The sequence below is a fragment of the Apodemus sylvaticus genome, chromosome 5 (assembly GCF_947179515.1).
Source record: "Apodemus sylvaticus chromosome 5, mApoSyl1.1, whole genome shotgun sequence".
In the NCBI taxonomy this organism is placed as follows: Eukaryota; Metazoa; Chordata; class Mammalia; order Rodentia; family Muridae; genus Apodemus; species Apodemus sylvaticus.
Window position 1 is genome coordinate 71,968,677 of NC_067476.1, and position 21,394 is coordinate 71,990,070.

Sequence of the window (21,394 nt, forward strand, 5' to 3'; positions counted from 1 at the left end):
GACCCGGATATTACCGGTAGGAGCCCAGAGGCTCCAGCCTCCCGTTGTAGTAGCCGAGGGTGGTAGATTGGTTCCCCACATCAATCTCGTAGTTCAAGACTTCAGACAAGCCCGGAGACCGTCCCTTCTCTTCTATTCTTATGAGGTATGTCACATAAGTATCCGAGGCTCCCCTTTTGAAATCTTCATACGTGTACTTCAAAACATCTGCAGAAGGTTGGCCAGCTAAGAAAAGAACAGAGAAGGTAGATGATGAGTGTCTGCAGAACAACACGCGTCATGAAATAGCTGCCCAAGGGCACCGTGCTGAGCGACAACGCCGGCAGCCACTGCCTCTCAAGCAGCCCTAGGAGCAGGAGAGTCCTGAGACTCTGGCTTGTACCACCTCATCTCTCCATCAGGAGCCACTCACAGAAGCTCATGGCCTCTGGTCTCAAGCAAGAAAAAAGAAGTGTAGAAAACTAGCAGAATCCTGCCCAACACACGCTGCCCACACTGTGAAGCTGAATTCCGGGACCTCCCAGACCTGTGTCCAGCTGCTGCTGCGGGGAACTCCACATTTTGTTTATTTCTGTTCATAGGGATGCAGGTGCATGTGTGTGAGCTACTTTGTATGCATATGTGTCTGTGTGTATGGAAGCCAAAGGATAAACTCAGGTATCATTTCTCAGGCACTTTGCAATTTTTTGGGGGGGGTCAGGGACTCTTTCTTCCTCTAGCCTAGAACTTGACCAAGCCAGCTTTGCTGACTAGTCTAGGAACCCAGAGATCCTCCTGACTCTGCCTCCCTGGCACCAGAGTTACCAGGGCATATCACAATTCTTTGTTTAATGTAGGTCCTAGGGATTACATTCAGGGCCTGTGCAAGGCAAGTACTTTACAACCATGCTAACTCCCTAGCGCTGGTTTGTGTAAAACCAGGCATTATGATGCTCTCTGCACTACCCTCAAAGCATTCCCTTCTTACTGCCACAGAGTTGCCATCCAATTCCCCTCCTCTTTCACCCAGAAGATGCCCTCAGAGTATCACAAGTAATCTTTCTGTGCTGGCTTTCAAGAGCACATCATCCTAAATTGACTTGTTATGGCCTATGGTCCAAATCTAGCCGAGCATTGGGTGAATCAACTGTGAGATGGGCACTCTCGTCTCTCCTGTATCTTCTGCAATGTTTCCACACCACCACGAAGGTGCCAAATAGTTGTGACAGACTTCAAGGCCAGGAAAGCTTAAGGTACTTGCTATCTGATACCAGAGCACACCAGGCAAACAGCTGCCCTCCCTTTGGTGCCACAGCACAGGCTGCCCTGGAGAGAGACGTGTGCATACATCACTGATTTGACGCATACACAGTGGTAGTTTGAATGAGAATGGCCCCACAGGGTCATGTATTTGAAGACTTGGTCCCCAGCTGGTGGAGCTGTTGTTCGGAAAGGATTAGGAGATGTGGCTTCATTGGAGGAGGTGTGTCACTGAGGGTTGGACTTGGATGTTTCAAGTGTGAGTGCCAGTGTGTACCCCAACCCTACTGATTTCTAGTTGTGGAGCAAGATATGAGCTCTCAAATGTTCCTGCCACTGAGCCTTGCTCCACATCATGGATGCTAACCCTTGGAAACCGCAAGCCTGTTAAACACCTTCTTTTATGAGTTGTTTTGGCCGTGGTGTTTAATCACAGCAGTAAGACAGTAACCAAGATAGTCACAGCACACAGGTAACCCATGCTGGACCCTTCTTACCTTCCCCAGTGGTGAGAATGACAGCATAGGCTTTGATAGGTCCATGGCTGGCTTCAAAACCGCTGAACTTAACCTTTACTGAATTGTGACTGACTGATGTAATATTAGGGGATCCATCTGGAGGAGGCGGGTCTAAAACAACGTGAAACAAAACAGTCACCCAACATTTAAAACCCAAGAAGAAGAAAAACTACCAGGCAAAGAACATGCCCCAATGCCCTCTACAGGATGTGCCTCTGCCTGGGAAGATCTACCCATGCCCCTGTACAGGAAGCTGTATGCAGAGCTCATCCAAAACATGTTCCACAGTAAGAGGCCTGGATCCTGAAGGAGGCCGAGTGACAGTGACTCCACAGATACCCCCAACATCAGATCTCCGGCTTTAAACTAGTCAGGAAGGATCTCACACTTCCCACCCTCTTAAATGCTAAACTTAGGCCCCTTAACATCCCTTACCCTCAGCACATACGAACCAAGCAATAAACCCCGATGAAGACTTTCCCCACCTTTCCTTCCTCCAATACTTCCTGACCCAAATAAAATGCAACTTTGAATTTAACTTGTGCTAAACTTACAACACTCTCTGCAAAAGGTAGCTCCCAATTAAAAAGTAAGAATCACTGAGTGAAACGATGCTTGTTGTATGGTCTGATCTGTTCACTCATTCCCCCCACCACCACCTGTTTTTGTTTGTTTTCATGTAGCCCAGGCTACCCTGGACTCCGTATAATAGCCGAGGTAACCTTGAACTTCTGATCTTCCTGCCTCTACCTTCCACGTGCTGGGATTACAGGTACGTGCTACCACATGCAGTTTATACAGTGCTGGAGACTGAGCTTAAACTTGCACGCACACCAGGCAGCAAGTGCTTACCAACTGAGCTACAGTCCCAACCCAGAGACATCTAGTCCTGATGAGCTCGCATGCTATCCAAGTGCTATCCTCAGCCATGGAAGCACAGACTCGGCACGGTCTCTGCTCCTTAGCAGCTTGTACACAGAGAAGACACCATTAAGAGAGGAGCTGCAAAGCCGGAGAGGAAATATTCACTGTTCCTGCTAGGTTCTGCAAAACCAAAGTGATGTGCCACAGGGTAGGGTACTACTGCGTACTACATGATTTACAGAGCCCCATACATACTGTTTTCCTTAAGACTGTATAGTACACAGCCTGGGCAGCCATGAATGGTCTTCAGTGCAGAATATGCAGCACAGCGGTCTGGAAGGTGAGTACTGCTTCTCCGTTTCACAGTCAAGCCTCTTAGCAAGGTTAATTACGGAGAAACTGAACTCAAGCCTGGGCCCTGTTTATTCTGAGCCTCTGTCTATCGCATACCTCAACTACTTTCCAAGTCAGGTCCCTGCAGTAAGAGACTCTCGTAGGATAACCACTGATTCTTCACAGACCGCCAGCAATATTCTTATGCCCTTAGGAATATTTATCTAAAAGTCAAAAATCACAAAGGGGATCTAACACCACCACCCCACTGCCTGACCAAAAACACAAGTTTGGCAAAGACAGGGAAGCAATGGACAGACAAATTAAAACCAATTCTTCCCAAGCACGGGGATGGGGGAAGAGGGGAGAGAGAAAATGAATGAATATGAAGGATTGACAGGAGATTGGGAGTGGGGGGAGCTCTGTACAGCATGTGATCTTTTCTTCTGCTAAAGCAACTCAGGCTCTTGTCAATAGGTTCCAGGGAGGTGAGTCCCTACAAACACAGTTATTGTGTTTACATCTCCCTCCTTAAGTACAGTGGTCATATTATATGGCTATCTTTGGAAGAAAAAGAGAATCCTTATCTTGAAGTAATCCATGTGGAATATTTACAAGTACAAATGGTCAAATCATGTTTCAGAGTCTTCCTCCCAATAACGGGAAGGATGGAGGATGGAGGGGATGAGACTGTACTGACAAGAGGAGTCAAGAGCTGGCAAATGTCCAACAGAGATGGCTCCTACCAAAGTCCAGACCAACATAGCTGAAAATTTCTACAAAATGCCTTTCTAGATGCAATAAGGGAACTCCCTACTATAAGAGAGAAAAGAGGGGAAAAGAAAAGAAAGAGAAAGGGGGAGGTGAAAGAAGGGGAGAGGAGGGGAGGAGGAAAAGAAGGGAGGGGAGGAGAGGAGGGAGGGAGGAAAGGAGGGGAGGGGAAGGAGGAAAGGATGAGGGGGAGGAGGAAATGAAGGGAGGGAAGGGGAAGGGAGGAAAGGGGGAAGGGAAGGGGAAGGAAGGGAAGGGGAAGGGAGGAAAGGGGGGAGGGAAGGGGACGGGAAGAGAAGAGGGGAAAAGAGAAGAAGAGAGGGGAAAAAAGAAGGGGGAGGGGAGGGGGAAGGGGAAGGGAGCGGAGGGGAGGGGAGCGGAGGGGAGGGGAGGGGAGGGGAGGGGAGAGGAGAGGAGAGGAGAGGAGATGTGAAACATATCTCTTACTGTGCAGTTTTAAGCTGGATTGCTGCAGAATGAGGTAAGCAGTCTGCTGATAAAAAATACTTTAAGGGAAAGTAAACACCCTAAAGGCACTCTTGGGCTGCCCTTGCCAACCACTGGGCCAGCTGCTCCGGGGTGGCCAGCTGCCTGCCATGGGGCCCACCTGTGATGCTGGTGGTGCAGGTGCTCTGGGTGGGGAGCGCCGTCTTTCCACATGACAAGGTGGCAATGCTGATGTTGTACGAGGTAGAAAAATTCAAATAGGTGACTTCTGTCCTGCACTCTGTGTCATCGTCTGAAGTGCAGTTCTCCAGGCGTGTCATATTGTCCCAAGCATCACTCCTGACCCCCAGCTCGAAGCCTGTGTTCACACCAGGGGGACAGGCCCACTTCAGAACCAACGCTGGCTCCTTAGGGACCACTTCACAGTGGAAGAAGGCCACTGGTGCAGGCTCTGCAAAGCAAAGAGCAGGGCAAGGTGAGGCTCAAGGGAAGCCGACGACCGGGCCTGGCACGGAGGAGACGGCATGGTGCGGAGGAAGATGCTCGGCTTCGATGAATTGAGCGCGAGCAGTCCGAGTGACCTTGGGTCAGCCATCTTATTGCCCTGGGGCTCAGTGCAGGACTATCTAAGGATTAAATGTGACATGGGTGTCAGTCACCAAGCAAGATTCTCAGAAGAGAACACTGGCTGCTCTTCTAGAGAATTCAAGTTCAGTTCCCAGCTCCTGCCCCAGCCAGCCAGGCTCACGAAGGTTTTTCTCTTGCTTAACGTTGCATTGACAGTGGAGGTCCCAGCAACACCACTGAAACAACAAAGTAAGCAAGTGGACCAGGAGGATGCGGTCTGACTGAGCAACCATCACTGAAAGCCACAGATTGCTAACCTCATCGTGGGAAAGATCAGTAGAGCACTGAGTTCTGATGCCTCCTGCCCCTCACTGTCAAACTCCTGCACATCCCCTCCATCACCCTGGCCTCCTATAAATTCTCCAAAGCAGCATTATCTCCAGCCTCAGGGCCTTGCCCATAACACAGGGTCAGAGCCCTGTGATGGTCACGAGGCTGGCTCTTCACTCCCTCAGATCTCCACTCAGTCACCTTCCCATGGGGCATCCTCACATGACAACTAGATGAGAACACCATCTTCCCCTCCCCTAGCTCTGTTTTTTCCTTTCCGTCCTCTTAGTCATAATCACCACCTATCTACTCACGTACTTTCATTTCTTATCTGTATTGTTCAGCAGGCTAAAAGTTCTAGAAACGCAGGGACCTCTCTAACAAAGCACGTGCTCAATAAACACATGTCCGGTGAAGCAAGGGCAACGATGCCAACATGAGTGAGTCGCCAGGCTGTGCTGGGGCTCTCCATGGCCACGGCTGCCCTGCAGGGGCGGTGACCTATAGGCTGGGGAGGTTCCTGCAAACAAGTGGTACAAAGGGAAGAGCATGGACCACGAAGAACAAGGACTACTCACCCATACAGAACAGCTGCCAGCCAGGGACCAGAGACACTGTATCGTTCCCAACCTGTGTAAGGATCTTCACGGTGTAAGAGACGCCGGGGAGTAACGTGGTGACCGTCACGGAAGGGATGCCTGTGACCTCGCTGGTCACACTGCTGCCATCTCCAGTCTTCAAGATAAGAACGGAGTAGACATAGGAAGCAGAGGCCGCGTCCTCGTTCTTCCACCGGATGGTCGCCGCGGTGGTGGTGGTGTTTACTTCAATGTGGGACACGCTGCTGGGCCCTTGGTTGAAAATTAAACAAACGAACAAGAATGAATTATAAGCCTCTTTATTTACTATATCCAAAAGCTGACTGATATTTTTTTCAAGAAGGAATTAATACAATTAATATGTACCACTTCAAAAGATGATTTACCGAAAAGACATTCAAAAAATTATGTCTGAAAAGAATTTAAAATGTCCACGCTTCTTTTAATATTTAATTTTATCATATATATTCTAATATATTACCTCAAACAGAGAGCACTCCTTTTAAAATGTTATCATATATATTCCAATATGATATCTCATATAGAAAGAGAGTGGACTATAATTTCCAACCTCCTTTTGGAATCTGACGGGTAAGGAAGGCCAAGCCTATGATAAGCTAACACTTCCGCCGTCGTCCGTCTGAAGGCTGTGGAAACATCTCCACCACTGTCACTGAAGGGATCCTCATCCGAGAGGATCTCCAGTGCCAACAGGACAGCAGCTCTCTAGTTTATGTTTCTTAAGAGTGAACAGCAGGCTCTACACAGTCTCCATTCTCATATGATGTTACTTTCTGCTTACAAAGAGCAGCTGTGTGCACATAGCTCCTACACATAGTGCCTACACGTACAGAAGAGCCTTTGCTGAGGCTGATGCAGCTCCCTATCAGTTACTGTATTTCCTCCATGGGAGAGGCAGGAAGCACCCCCTCTGCCTGCCTCATTCCCCCACCAGACTCACGTGTGTACTGGGTAATGGAGTTGGAGTCACCCTGGATCTGGTCCACTTCTGGAAAGATTGTGACATTATATAAGGTGCCTGGGGTAAGGTCCCCTACTGTGATCCATTTCTGAGAACTGTTGGTCCTGATGGAGCCATTCTTAGACTCTAGAACTAGATGGTAAATATATCCAGAAGCACTGTCTGTGTTCTGCCACTCCAACTGCAGTTCGGTGGTGCTAACGTTGACAACATGGATACCAACCACAGCACTACGGTCTAGTCAGAGAAAAGAAAGAAAAGCATCCAATCATGATTTCAGCTTCACTTCAAAGTCTTTGTCAAAAGAACCGACTCTTTATTATCCATCTTTCCAATGAGCTCAAACACCATGTACTAGAGGTCAGGGTCAGCCTGGGCTTTGAAGTAAATAAAATCTGCCTCAGGGGAAAAATTCTCCAGTGAGTTCACAAAGGCCAAACAGGGTCCTGGTGCCTATGAAGATGAGAAGAACCCCTGATGGTCTTGAGCATAGAAGAGGAAGGAAACCAAACCCAGGTCCTCTGCGAGAGCACTCAGCACTCTTAACTGCTAGCCATGCTGCCAGCCCTACACTCTATTTCTTACTCTGAACTGGGATCCTAATGCACAGGACCTACGGCAATTCATGAAGCTATGCACTGAGAAATGGTCCACTTTTTATACCTATACTATATCTCAACAAAGAGTGTGTTTGAAACTGTGTTTACTGCACACCTATTATCCCAAAAACATGAAGCTGAGGCAGGAGGATTTCCAGTTCAAGGCCACCTTGAGCTTATCAGCAAGATCCTGTCTAAATAAATAATTGTTTTTCATCATTCAGTCAAAAGAACATGCCTTCCCTATGAACCGCCTGGCATACTGAAGAGAAAACCAAGAAGGAAAACAAGGGGAGAGCTGTAAAAACCAAGAAATAGTTACACAATACCTTTCTCTAATAGCAGGAAGGTCATGATAACTGTGGGTAGGGTCATTACACACACAGAACAAAACCTTCAGAATAAAAATCAGTTGTGTAATTATGACAGTGATGTAAACAAAAGGTGCAGCTGTGGACACAGGCAGGAAAGGAATTCAATTAGATGAGAACTAACTGCTAAGAAGTACACAGGCTCCCTTCCCCTTTAGCATGGTAAATACACACAACATATTATTTATCGTTAACCATCTGTCAATGTGCATTTCGCCAGTACTAAATATACCCACAGTATTGTATAAACATTACCATTATCACATTCAAAATGTTTTCATCATTTCTCAACATAAACTCTGTACCCATTTAACACTACCTTCCTGCTCCCTCCCCACACGTTCCTCTGTCTCTGTGGCACTGCCTGTTCTAGGCACCTTGTATATATGGAAGCACAAGTACTTGTCTTTGGGAGTGTGGTGACACACACCTCTAACCCCAGCATGTGGGAGGCAGAGGCAGGAGGATCTCTGTGAATCTGAGACAAGCTGTTCTATATAATGCCTTCCAGGCCAGCCAGGGCTACATAGTGAGACCTTGTTGTTAAAAATAATAATAAAATAAATAAATGTTCTTTCTGTATGTGTGACTTATTCCACTTTGCAAAATACTGTGTGGCTGATTTCACCTCATAGATTTACAAGATACATTTATGTTACAACATAGACATATGGCAGATAAAACTCTATTGTGTAATCTGTAGATAAAGCCATATTTTGTCACTGTGTGACAATGTATACTGACTGGTTCCTACCTTTGGGCTGCTGTGAATGAACACTGGTATACAAAGAGCTATTTGAGACCCTGCTTTCAATCTTTCTGACAGAGCACCAAGATGGAAAACCAGATCAGAAGGTATTTGTTTCCCTTTGTCAAGACTGCCTTTAACACTGTTTGACTACTGAGGACTGACAACAGCTATTTGTTAATGGCCAGTAACCTTACATTTCTCCAACCCTTCTAGCTACCCATTCCAAGGAAACCACTCTTGGGAAACTATACGCAAATACAAGGCTGATTTTAAATTATCCCATAAAATAAACATTGCCAGACACATTAGCACACGCCTTTGATCTAACACTTTGGGAAGGAAAAGCAGGCTGATTTCTGTGCAAAGCCAACTGGGTCTACAAAGGCCAGCCAGGGCCATACAGTGAAGCCTTGTTTCAAAAGTGAATAAGAAAAATAAAATGACTCATGCTGACAGGGTAAAATATTCATAATAAACAGGCGAGGAGAAAGCAGGTGACAAAACTACACATGAACAAAGACAGCAAGGTTTGTAAAGGTGTGTGTGTGTGTGTGTGTGTGTGTGTGTGTGTGTGTGTGTCCATCTATGTCTTAAAACAGTATCCGAGGGCTGGCTATGGCAGCACGTGACTCTAATTTCAGCATCTGAGAGACAGAGTTCCAGGCCAACCTCAGTCACATAGTAAGTTAAGAGAGAGACATGAGACCCTATCTGGAAAGTGGGTGGGGATCTGCCATGGTGGCTCAGTACGTAAAAGCACTTTCCCCACAAGCCTGAAGACATAGGTTCAATTCCCACAGCCCAGGGTAGAAGAAAAAAAAAAACAATCTCTAAAGCTATCCTTTGGCCTCTGCACCTATAGCATTACAATAATTAATGACTTTACATGTGAGATTTTTTGGCTCGACTTTCTTTTTGTATTATTGACATGCACCACAGGCATGAATATTTTTAAGATTCTTTTTCATAAAAAAGAAAAATAATATTAAAAAATAAGACATCTATTAATTAGACTGGCTTCCTGTAAGAAACTTCAGTGTCCAGATGCTTACCAGTTCTCCCATCAATTGTCCTGGGTGGCCCTTTAGTCCCATCTGGTCCTCGTGGAACTATTTCAAAATGGTAACTGGTTCCAGGTTTTAAATCTTCCACGACATAGCTCTGGTTTCCCGTCGAAGCGTTTCGATGCATCCCACCTCCGTCCTGCGTGATGAAAATCTCAAATGACTCCGAGTCATTGCTCCTCCAAGCCAAACCAATTTCCCTCATGCTGACATTTGCCACTCGGAAGTCAGACACCGGACCAGGAGCTGTGGAAGACAGGGAATGCGGTGAGGTGAAGAATCTCATCTCCAAGCAGGGTGCAGCAGGGGCACTGCCCACAACAACACTCCCGAGTTGGAGACCAGCCTGAGATGCACTGTGAAAGCTCCTCTGAAAAACAAAAGTATTGCAAAGTCTGTCTCCAGAGGACAGGATGACCAACCCTCATAATCACTGACAAACATTTTCTAGAGCATCAACTGCAGTATAAGCCCCTTCAAAAGCTGGTGCTTCTGGTTAAGAAAGATCACGTGGCCACAAAAGTACAGCCACCGTGCCAGTTACCCACAGGCAGTGATGGGGGTAAGGATTCCCAGGCTCTGGGGTAGAATGCTGGCCATAGCTGGCTGCTTTATCTTGAACATATTACTCAGCGTCCTAAAGGTCTAACCTCATCTCCATCCCTTACCTGCTGAGAAGCCTACCCATATCATGTGCCTCACACACGGTTTCCACACCAACCACATCACAAGGATATCCTAGCACTCAATGACAGTGTGAAAGCAGCACCTCACAAGCCACTGAGCGTGTGATTACGGTCAACCAATGATGGCTCTCGTAACGTCTCACACCCTGAGGGGCAAGTGAGCCCCTGGGGAGCCATATGCAGTGCTAGGCATTCCTTCAGGACAGAATAGAGCTCCGTGCCTTGCATCTATTCTTGGCACATAGCAGACCACAAGAAAGGTGAGCCCCTGTGAGCTGGTGAGCTTTTATTGTTACCTTCCTAACAACCTAAAGGGGAAAGGACACCTCAGCTCTGTGACCACCAGGTTGAACTGGCCTATCTATGGTCATGGCTGTGAGAAAAAGTCTTGAGCGATGATTGAAATGGGCATGCCCAGACCACACTGTAGGCTTCCTGTCTCTGGACAGGTAGGCCTGGGCTGTTTAAGAAAACTAACTGAGCAGGAGCCAGAGAGCTAACCCATAAGCCATGCCCCTCCCGGCTTCTGCTTCAGCTCCTACCCTGACTACCCTAAGTGGTAAGACTGCTTGCCTTGCCACCAGGGGGTGCGAGCTGGCATAAACTGTTTCTTCTACAAATTTCCTTTGATCACAAAGTATACCACAACATCAGAAAAGTAAAGCAGGCCACATGGCAAGGAGCAAACTTACAAGTGTACACTTGGAGGAAGCCGGGTCTGCCCTCCATCTGACCCAGGAAAGGATGAACTGTGATGTTGTACAAGGTGCTCGAGCTGAGTCCAAGGATGATGGCCTCAGTCTCATTGACAGTTTGGTTGATGGAGCTGGTCTCCCCAGCCACATGTATTCTGTAGACAAGTGAAGTTCGGGACCCGTCGTAGTTGCTTTTCCAGGTCAGGGTCATGCTCAAGAAGCTGATGTTCACAGCTCGGATGTCAGAAACCTCGAGGGACTCTTTGAAGACACAAGAGGAGTGAAAAATAATCAGAGTGGTCAAGTCAGAATGGGAGGACTGGAGAGTGTCAACAGGGCCTGCCATCAGTCAGACACCCTCATCATCAGCTCCCCGTGACCAGAAATGTGTGTGGATCTCACCAAAGTCAGACATCAGTGAAGACAGCCTGACCACTGCACCCCACAGATGCTTGGTGTACAGTCTGTGAGTAGACCTTGGATTCCAGATCAGGAAATAGCATGGACTTTCACATGTGCTGCCCTGGGGGCTTGGAGGTAAGGCAGAAAAGCCCTCAAGTACAGATCCACCCAAGGGCAAACACATGCATCATGGAAAGGTCCACACCTGAACAGAGAGCACAGTGGGCTTTACCAGCCAGGTGACCTCAGGAAAGCCACTAAGCCACTTTCTTATGAGACACGGCTACTCACCCTAATCTTACAGAAAAGCATGTGAGAACACTAGCTGTCCTTCAGATGCCCATTCTGCCAGCCCATCCTGTCTTCCTTCTGCCTGTCCTGTGTCCCAGGAGGCTGTACTCTGTATGTGACATCACTGGGGGCCTTCCACACAGCCTGTAAGCACTCTGCACCCATGAGCGGCCGGCGTCATGGAAAGAATGCTGAGGGCTGCCTAACAGGACTGATCAGGCTGACATCCCATGTCTTCTGCTTTCACTGGGCTCCAGGAGAACCATCTCCTCCCTTACTTCAGCTCTGGGGGTGGCTTTCCACCAGCTACTTATTTGGGTTTGAAATGTACTCTAATAGTTGCCTTAACCCTGGCCCACCTAATCAGTCACTTGAAAAATACCAGATGGGGAGTATGTGTGTGTGTGTGTATGTGTGTGTGTGTGTGTGAATATCTGTGCTGCAGGGATGGAATATAAGATATATGAGACACACACACACACACATCTCAATGATATATAAATCCTAACTGCTGGGCTGATGGTATTCAACGGGCTTTAGGAAGGTGAATGATCACGAGGTGAATAGAATATCTTGAGTGCGATCAGTGTTATTATTAGGAGGCCCGGAAGCAACCCATCTGTACTGCGGTGTAAGGAAGGGGACCCACAACCAGATACCAACCATCTCTAGCACCTGGATTCACACTCCTAACTCCTAGAAATGTAAAAGCCATTTGTCTGTAAATGTTTGTTGTACAAGCTATCCAGTCTGTGGCAATTTGTCACATCAGCCAATACTAAGTAACACATAGGTACACTCAAACACCATATGATGAACACACGGCTTCTACATTACCAAATCCTGGGCCAGTTCAGTAGAACCCAGGATGTGTATGACCCAAACCAAGAGTCTGCACATGTTTATCCCAATCCCCCATCTAAAAGCAGGAACCGTGCATCTTCTTCCATCAGCAGCACTCATCCCAAAGGCTTCCAAATACTGAACTCACAGAGTGAGGGTACCGGTGAATCACAGCTTAGACAGTCAAGTGAATGCCAGCAAAGGTCTCTACAGAGTTCAGTGTGAACCTCAAGGGCAGGCCAACACCAGAGACATGCCGGCTAGTCTGCGGATAGCCAGGATGGATGGGAAGCAGCACCAGCATCTACGCCTCCGCTCAGTGCTTTACAGAGCTTTACAAAAGATAGACTGTGGCCACAGAGGTTTATAAAACTCAGGCTGAATCCATTTCACAAAATCCAACCTACTTGTTTCAAACTCTTGTTTCCCAGGCTGCCCTTCAGTGCCATCTGCTGCTTGAGGATAAATGGTGACATTGTAGTGAGTGTAAGGCTTTAGCTCAGTGAGCAACACCTCTGTGAGGGAGGGATCCTGGGCAGGGGCAAGAGGAGTCTCGTGTGGTTGGGACAGGTTGGCCCCTGGGCTTCTCGTGGTACCATTGGCATCTGCTTCAAAGACAGAGGCAAAGACATTAGCCACAGAACGCATCCCCACCTTTCACCACCCATCCCATAGGATGACACATCCACAATGGGGCCCCTCAGTTGGCCACCCATAAACATCTGTTCTCTGCCGCCTCCTGAGAAGGATCCGGTTCCCTGACAAGAGCCAGATGCTTCACTGTGTGCTATTGCTCCATAAACACCACAGATACTTTGCAGTTTTCTTTGAACTCTGATGTGCTGGACCATTCTCCTTTCTTTGGAAGATTAGTTTCTGCCATTCCACCATGGTCTCCTGCAGGAGGCCTCATAACTCTACCTTTGCTAACATAAGTCCATCCCAGTGTTTTCCCAGGTCTACACTCCAAACAGTGGCAGAAAGGGCAGGGGATGGGATAGGAAGAGTCGTGACCACTTCTCCTCTGAGGGGGTGGAGGGAGGCTTCCTGAAAAGCAGATGAAAGCGTGGAAACGGCATATCTCTTGAAGGCCTCACTGCCTGTCATGGGCCATAAATTATCTTTCAATCTTAGCACTCAACATCTGCTTTCTGATTCTAATACCCAATTTGTATCTTTGTTTCCTTGGTGTAAAATGGGGATTTAGCCTCTCCTCTTCCTCATTTCATAGTTACCAGAGGAGTCCACTGCAAATGCTACAAAGTCTCCAAATGACTCCTCCTCTACAGAAAGCACAGAAGACATACGCTAGGCTCTTCTGCTAAGGACCCCTTTCCTCAGAGGGAGAGGGGAGGGGGTGACTGATTCGGCCACCCACTGGTTAACACCTGTTACTGCTCACCTGAAATGAAAAGTGAAAAGGCCTATCTACCTTCCTGAACTCCAAATCCAAAAGTCTGAAGCCCACCTACCACACTGAGGCCTGTGTTCACTTGTAAAATAGGAGCACTCTTCCTCATTAAGGTATGAGACCAGACAACACTGTGGCAGGAACGCCTTCAACAATTCTAAAACCCTACACAAATACGTGCATAGTACTTTTTAAAACCAGTAAATGATAAAAATCAAAACCCAATTATAATTTCGTAACTCACCCAAGACATCTTCTGCAACCGGAAAGTCATTCTGTGTCTTGTTCGACTCTGGGAAAACCGAGATATTATGGGTCCCTGGCTTCAGACCTGAAACATTGACCGATGAGGCCGACTCTTCAATCAGCATCCGGTAGGAGGCAGTGCCATTTGCATTACTCCAGGTGAGAAGCGCCTGTGTCACACCCAGGAAGGCGACACGGAGATCAGACACTGGCAAGGGCTCTGTTTCAAAAACACACAGTGGGTATTAGAGGGCAAGGCATCTGCAGCCATCTTTCCTTAGACCACCGCCATGCATATCAGAGTCTCAACATCCCCCATGACGCCACAGAGGCAGAGGACAAACACCATCTGAAAACACGAGAAGGAAGGACCCTTAAAACCAAACTGCTCGCATTCTACATTATTGTTCAATATTAATCCCCACAGGAATTTGAAATTCTTCTTTAAAAAAGGTTTTAAAAGACGTGCCAAGGCTCTTCCATCACCTTATTTGGCTGACGGTAATATAATTAAAACATTTCAGCTAAAAGCACATACACTGCCTTCCGGTTCTGCAGCATTTTGATTGCTAGTTTAGTTAGTTTCACTATGTGGCCCAGGCTGGGCTCAGACATCTAACAATCGTCCCACCACTGCTCCATGAGAGCTAGACTTAGAAGCAGGTCCCGCAGCACCCAGCATCTCTCCCTGTACTTTGTGCTAGAAGGACAGGGAGACCAGGGGAGGCAGGAGGACCAGCTCAGGAGCATAACCTGCTGGTGTGTGCAGTGAGGAGACCAGATGCTGATGCTGCAGAGCCGAGCCCTGCCTGCAGCCTGCAGAGGGCTGACTGCAAAGACGCTAGATACATGACTCTAAGGCAGCCTCCGGCTCTGGCATGACCGCTCACTGATTTGACTTCTCACCTCAGATATTGCAGACACAAAGATTCTAAATCAGGTCACTGTGGGTGGGTTGGTTTTGGAGTTAGCCTGGGATTACAGGGAGGTCTCCATACCCACCCAGTACTTACTAGGTTGGGGCTGAAGATCCAAAGTCTGGGTCTCACACAGCAAGCACTTTATATACTGAACCACCTCTCCAGCCCCAGGGGTGTGTGTGTGTGTGTGTGTGTGTGCGTGTGCATGTGCGCATGTGTGAGTGTGTATGTGTGTAGTGTTGCTGACAACACTGAAAGTTGAAGTAGGGTCTCACACATACTAGTCAAATACTATACTGCTGAGCTATATCCCTGGCTCTCTGTCTTTCTCTCTAAAGAATTTAACTCTGATAAACTACACAGTTTGATGGATTTTGGCGACTATATGGGTATCACAGTCTCTAGTGGCTAGACTCAGGCTCTCCAGGTTCTAGTCCTGTAACTTGACGTCCAGGTCTATGGGATCTCAGAAGAAACGTAAATTTCCCATGCCCCAGTTTTCCCCTTCAGCCCTCGTGCTTTATGGGGGACAAGATAATGTCTTTCATACCCAGTGTCTGATAAGATCTTTTCCACAGAGTCCTGACCCGAGGGCTCCAAACCTCCCTCCTCACCTTCCAGGCCTCTGCTGCTGTAGCCACCAGCCCTGTTTACCCCCGTCCCTTACCTGTTGTGATATTTTTCTCCAAGGTCTCATTGGTTGTTTCCAAGGTGATGAAGAATGTATAGGAAGTAGCTGGGCTTAAGCCTGTGATGCTACATGATGTCTGGTTTTTAACAGTTAAATTCAGCTTGTTTTCCATCTTATTCTGTATTCTACATTCTGAAGTGGCTGAGTCATTGTGCTTCCACGTTAATACCACATTGGTTGGGCTGACGACAGCTTCAATGTCAAATACAGGATTCGGTGCTATATAAGTGAAAGAAGAGAAAGAAAGATATTAATTATATGTAACAAAGTAATAAATGTAAGAATAAAGGCCACCTTGTCAGGACTCAATTATATTTCTCTTAATTTGCCTCTTTGACTTCCCTGAAACAAAATATATCCAAACATATATGCACCTGTGCATGTGTTCTTGAAACTGAAAACTAAACAAAAAGAAGGTAGCCATGTTGGCCGTGAGTTTAAACCTTGACATAAACTGATACAAAGAGATCTAAAATGCAAAGTAAGTCTTGAAAAACTGCCTGTGAAAATCTATTCTACCTGCTGAGTAAGTGACTTGGTTTGAGCCCCTTAAATAACTCTAACGTACCATATCACCTGTGAAGGGTTATCATTAAGCCATCATGACAATATAGGTAAGATCAATAATATTAAGACACCTCAATCCTACTCACCCCTGGTCATAAAATTTCATTCAAAATTGTCTCAACTCCCTGAATATCCCTGTGCCAGGCCAAGTATGCAAGGCTCCAAACCAATGGAAGCCGTGTGGTTGTTCACAGCTGTACCAGCAAGAGAGTGGAACCAGGGTACGTTCAGGATTGGGGAGCAATGCCCAGGAGCGGTAACATGCAAGGTAAGCCCTTATTCTCAAAGCACTGGAGAAACCGCTGCTGACAGTCTTCTCAGCTTGACTGGATGGTGCGTCTCACCTGGCCTGAGGGAGGCGCAGATCCATACGTTCATCGGAAGGGGAGAAAGAAGGGTGGGGGAACTGAACACTTTGGGGATAACCATGTGCGCCTCTTCAGACATGAGTTTCTTCTATTTATCAACAGGCTCACATATCACTGGGTGCCTCCATTTACAACCAACAGCAATGGTCTTGAGGAGAAAGTGGTGGCAGCTACATCAGAGGAGGCAGCAGAGATGGGCAGCACCCCAGAGGGCAGTCAGCAATGTCCCAGGGCAGGACCGGGTGCTAAGTGTGTGTGTGACGCTCTCTCTTCTCACCTGCAGGGCGATGGCCAGGGCACTGCTCTCAATAGCAAAAAGCTATGCTGAGAGCTGACTTGGGGTGTTTTGTTTTGTTTTGTTTTGTTTTTTATTTACAGAGAATCTGAGCAACATGGGGAAACAGACTGCTCTATTTCAACAGTCATGTGGAGGTACATTTTTGCTAAATGTTTTCTCTTCATTTACTGAAATAATACTGAGGATTTTGTCCACGGTTCTATCAATGCAACATGTCACATACATTCGTGCGCACATGCTGAACCACCCTTAAATCCCTGGGGTGAATCTCAACTGACCCACTGAAAAGTCTTCAGTGTGCTGTTGTATTGGGTTTCTGATCTTTCAAGGAGGAACTAACAGAGTCATTTATTAACATAAACCTCCCTCTCAGAATAGCTTTTTGCCACATTCTATATGTTTTGAAATATGGTCTTTCCGGTATGTTCTCAAATGTTTTAATTCCTTTTCCTTTTTCTTGCATTATTGGTTATGTAAGAACATGTGGCTAGTTTCCAAATGTGTGTAGTTTCCAGGGTTCGTAATAACTGATTTCTATGTTTTACTTGACTCTGAGAGATACTTACAGTGGCTCCCTGAATTCTTAAACTCGTGGGATATATTGTGCAGCCTAAAATAGGTCTCTCCCAGACAGTGCTCCATCTCCAGTGGAGAAGAATGTGCATTTGCAGCTCCTGGGGAAAATCCTTGGCTGTGTCTCACAGATCTCTCTGGTACAGACTATAACAGGAACTCAGTCCTTCCTTACATCAGCACTGTGGGTAGCTGAAGGTGGGGTCCACAACTCAGGACACAATACCCTTCTGAATGTAATGGGAAACACCTTCTCAAGTCCTCACCCTGCTGCCTGTCACAGGGGGTGACTCTACAGCCTGGATCCAGAAACCGATTCTGGCGTCTGTACCTAAATCCCACTCCCTGTATGCCATAGGCTAAATGGTGTCATCCCCCAAATCCATACGTTAAAGTACTAAACACCAGTACCTCCAAACGTGTGGTACTGGCAAGACATTGTGTCGAGGGGTTAAGTCCAAATTAGGTCATGAGAGTGGGGGTCTCTCCTCATAAAACTGCCATTCTGGGAAGAAGAGCAGATTAGTGCATAGGTGGGGGGAGGGGGGCAGCCCCATGATAACACAGCGCTCAGGAGCTGAGAGAAGTCCCTGAACTGTGGGGAAAGAAAATCTGTAGCGTGCTCATGAGGGACACTGGGCAGACTGGCCCTTCTGGTGGCTCCGGAGTCCTTAGTTCCCAGGGAAAGCCTTCTGGAATAGCTCTGGAGTTTTGTTCCCTGTCACTGAGCATTCAATGACACCCCACCCTCTGAACTGGACTGCAGAAGAGAAGTGAACCGCTGCAGAGCTCCAGCTCATCCACCAGGCTGACTCACGGGAGACAGGGCCTGTGAGGGCTCCCCGCTGCTTGTGAAAGTTCTGCATAATTACTGCTATTAACAAAGATTTGCCTTATTAGAAGGGTTCAGTAAGTTCTGCCCTCTTTGGAAAACACTGTGAGACCAAGCCAATCATTTTATCTCAATGATTCCTAGGTTGTTTTGGTTTTTTGGTTGGTTGGTTTGGTTTGGCTTGGCTTGGCTGGAAAAGGAAAAAAAGGTTCCTGAATTTTAGGAACAAACAAATGCTACCCATTTTTTTTAAAGTACTAACTACTATTATCCTTCTACAGAAACAGTAAGACCTTGATCGCAGAACGGGGCTTTCAGCTGGATGTATTTAGCTATATAAACCATCGTTATCATAATGTTAGGCAGACACCGGCATTTATCGTGACTTCCTGCAAACCAGAGAAAGCACCCAGCTACAACTGGAACTCAGGCCTCCACACCACACTGGAGAGCCAAGAGGAAAGGAAATTTGTATGATTTACTGTTCTAAGGATGCCAGAACCTCATATGCATTGTGAGTACCCAACCACGAGCTATAGACTCATTCCCAGGCTGACACTCAAAATCAAAAGATATAGGAGGCTATCTCTGCCTTTGAAGAATGTCTATAATCCCACAACACCATACTGTAAGTATGTAAGTAAAACAGAAACACAAGAAAGTGCTTGCAAATTAATAAATACCATATAAAATAGAAATATACAGTATTACAGTTTCAATAGATTTATCTCACACATAGGTGTAGGCTGGCAAAAGAAAATCACAGGAAATCCAATGATTTTATGAACTGGTGGTTTAACTCTGTCCCCCAGGCTGCCCCCAAGCTCCCTAGCTCAAAAGACTCTCCTGAGGTAGGCTCCCAAGGAGCTGGGAATACAGCACTGTCATTCAGTTGGGAAAACAAAGAATTTGTATAGTTGTGTTTAAACAACTAACTGAATGTTCCTTTCACTTACAACTTCTATCTTCATTCTATTTCTAAGGGGAAAAATCAGAAAGTAAGTGGGTTTTGGTTTTTGGCTTTTGTTTCTATATGCACTGATGTTCTGCCTGCATGTCTGTGCAATAATGCCAGACCCTCTGGAACTTGAGTTACGGGCAGTTGTAAGCCACCACTGGGAATCGAACTCAGGTCCTCTGGAAGAGCAGCTAGTACTCTTAAGCACCGAGCCATCTCTCCAGCCCCATAAGTGAATTCTTGATTTTTTTTTTTTCCTATGATTTTCTTGCACGTTTGCCATTAATGTAGATGTTTCCACTAGGGGGCAGTAGCAAACAACACAAGAATGGAAAGGAGCAAGGTACTCACCCGCACCTGTGCACAGAACCTGCAATGGAACAGAAAAGGGAAGTCAGCAGATTCATTTAACCGTGAAAATGCAAATCAGAAACCGAGCAGTTGAGGGCTTAATACTGGGGGTGGGTATTGAAAGCTGGTGGCCAGGGATAGGGAGTCCTGGGGCTTTAACTACAGGGAAAGCGCAAGTCAACTACAAAAGATTAGCTAGGTTTTGCTGGGCTGCTGACTACATAAAGCCAGTGTTTTCCACAGCTCTGCAAGCCAGTGCACTCTCCTGTCCTTGTGAGGTGAAGGATGCAAAAGCAAATGCAGGCCACAAGCTCTTGCCCTTAGCCATGTCCAGGGCCAGCCTACTGTTGAAGCTATGGCTGAAGTGCAGTCAATGGGTTTGCAATCTCTCACTATACACATTCGCCTTCTTCAGTCTCTCGGTAGAGGGCAGTCGGTTTTTAATTAGCTGGTATATAGCTTTGGGAAGGAGCAAAATTTGAGGCCTTACAAATTTAGTTGGCAATGTTAGTCTTCCTTTTGGGGGACAGGGAGTCCCTTCAGTGGTATTCACTATCATCCATACCATGCGTTATTTCCCCAAAGCCTAATGTAGTTTGAGGTCACATGTCCCATTAATTCTTAAACACATGCTTTTGGTAATTGGAATTTTCAAAGTATGGTGATAGAGAAAAAGAAAACAATCAAAAGAAGGAAAACTGCCCTGCAACTCCCCACCACAGTCAGAATAAAAGTCCACCCTTAACTACCCAGCAGGCTCCTCTAGTCTTGGTGACACTCATATTCTTGAAGCTGATTTCCCCTTAGAACCTTTCCACATATATTCCCTCTTGCAAAATCACACTGCCCCAAAACTTATTTCCTGGGGTCTGCCCAAACACCACCCCTTCAGACGTCTCTTCCATAACCACCCAGGAAAATTAAACCCCCCTCATTCCTTCGCCACTGTCTCCTCCACATGAGCAGAAGCACAGTGCATACAGCAGGCACTCAAAAGGTGCCACAGAAAATAACCAATTAGCTGAGGAGGAGGAATGGAGTCCCCGAGGTCTCCCAAAACTTTCTACCATCTCCTCTCTCAAAATTAATCTTTCTCAGTTCACCCGAGGGGTGCCAGTGGCTGCTGCCCCTCAAGCCAGGCAATATGTCAACAATAGTTTAGGATGGATCCAAGGGAGGAAGGAAAACAGAAGAGTCCGTGGCCAGCACAAGGAAGAAGCCTATTTTGCCCAGTACTTAACAACCAAGTTCAACTACAAAACCACCACTCTTTAGGATGGCTTCTGGCACCTGCCCATTGGTACCCTCCTTGGTATCAATACACTATTGCCCCAGAATCCATACATCTAAGGACCACACCCGAAACCATCCTGCATCCTGCCCTCCTACTGTGTGCCAAAAATGAGGAAAACAGACGAGTCTAAAAGTAACTCCAGTCAGAGCGCACTATCACAAATATTCCAGTAGGAGGCACCCAGCAGGGCCAAGCACGCCTCTGAAGCGCCAGTGCTCCAGCAGACAGCCTCCCTTGCTACCCCCAAGAAAGAGGACAGCAGCGGCCATGCCCTCGGAGACAGGTGCTGCATGCAAAAGCAGAGTACAGTGCTTCGAGATCTTCATCATGTGTCCCCTTACGTCACTTGTACTGGTAAAAGGCAAGGATCATCTGTTGAAAGGAATCACAGCTAGGAGTCCCTGCGCTCTGCGTGTTGAAGTCAATTCATTCAGAGCACTGACTACCAGGCTCTGTTCAAAATGCTCTCAGACACAATCTCGGGCTTCCAAACAACTCATTGATAAAGAGGTGAATGGCAGGGCCTGGATTTG

At 46.9% G+C, this 21,394-nt stretch overlaps 1 protein-coding gene across 1 annotated transcript in view; it reads right to left on the bottom strand.

Annotated features, from left to right (window-relative positions):
* Positions 1-21,394, bottom strand: part of Ptprj (protein tyrosine phosphatase receptor type J) — a 149,162-nt gene that overhangs the window by 21,465 nt on the left and 106,303 nt on the right. Inside the window, exons 2-12 of the mRNA XM_052182895.1 lie at positions 19,568-19,586; positions 15,597-15,839; positions 14,008-14,229; positions 12,760-12,957; positions 10,814-11,077; positions 9,424-9,681; positions 6,630-6,887; positions 5,648-5,920; positions 4,333-4,623; positions 1,737-1,868; positions 15-225 (exon numbers count right to left, since the gene is read on the bottom strand). Coding sequence (XP_052038855.1) covers positions 15-225; positions 1,737-1,868; positions 4,333-4,623; positions 5,648-5,920; positions 6,630-6,887; positions 9,424-9,681; positions 10,814-11,077; positions 12,760-12,957; positions 14,008-14,229; positions 15,597-15,839; positions 19,568-19,586 — 2,369 coding nt within the window. The remainder of the gene's footprint in view (positions 1-14; positions 226-1,736; positions 1,869-4,332; positions 4,624-5,647; positions 5,921-6,629; positions 6,888-9,423; positions 9,682-10,813; positions 11,078-12,759; positions 12,958-14,007; positions 14,230-15,596; positions 15,840-19,567; positions 19,587-21,394) is intronic.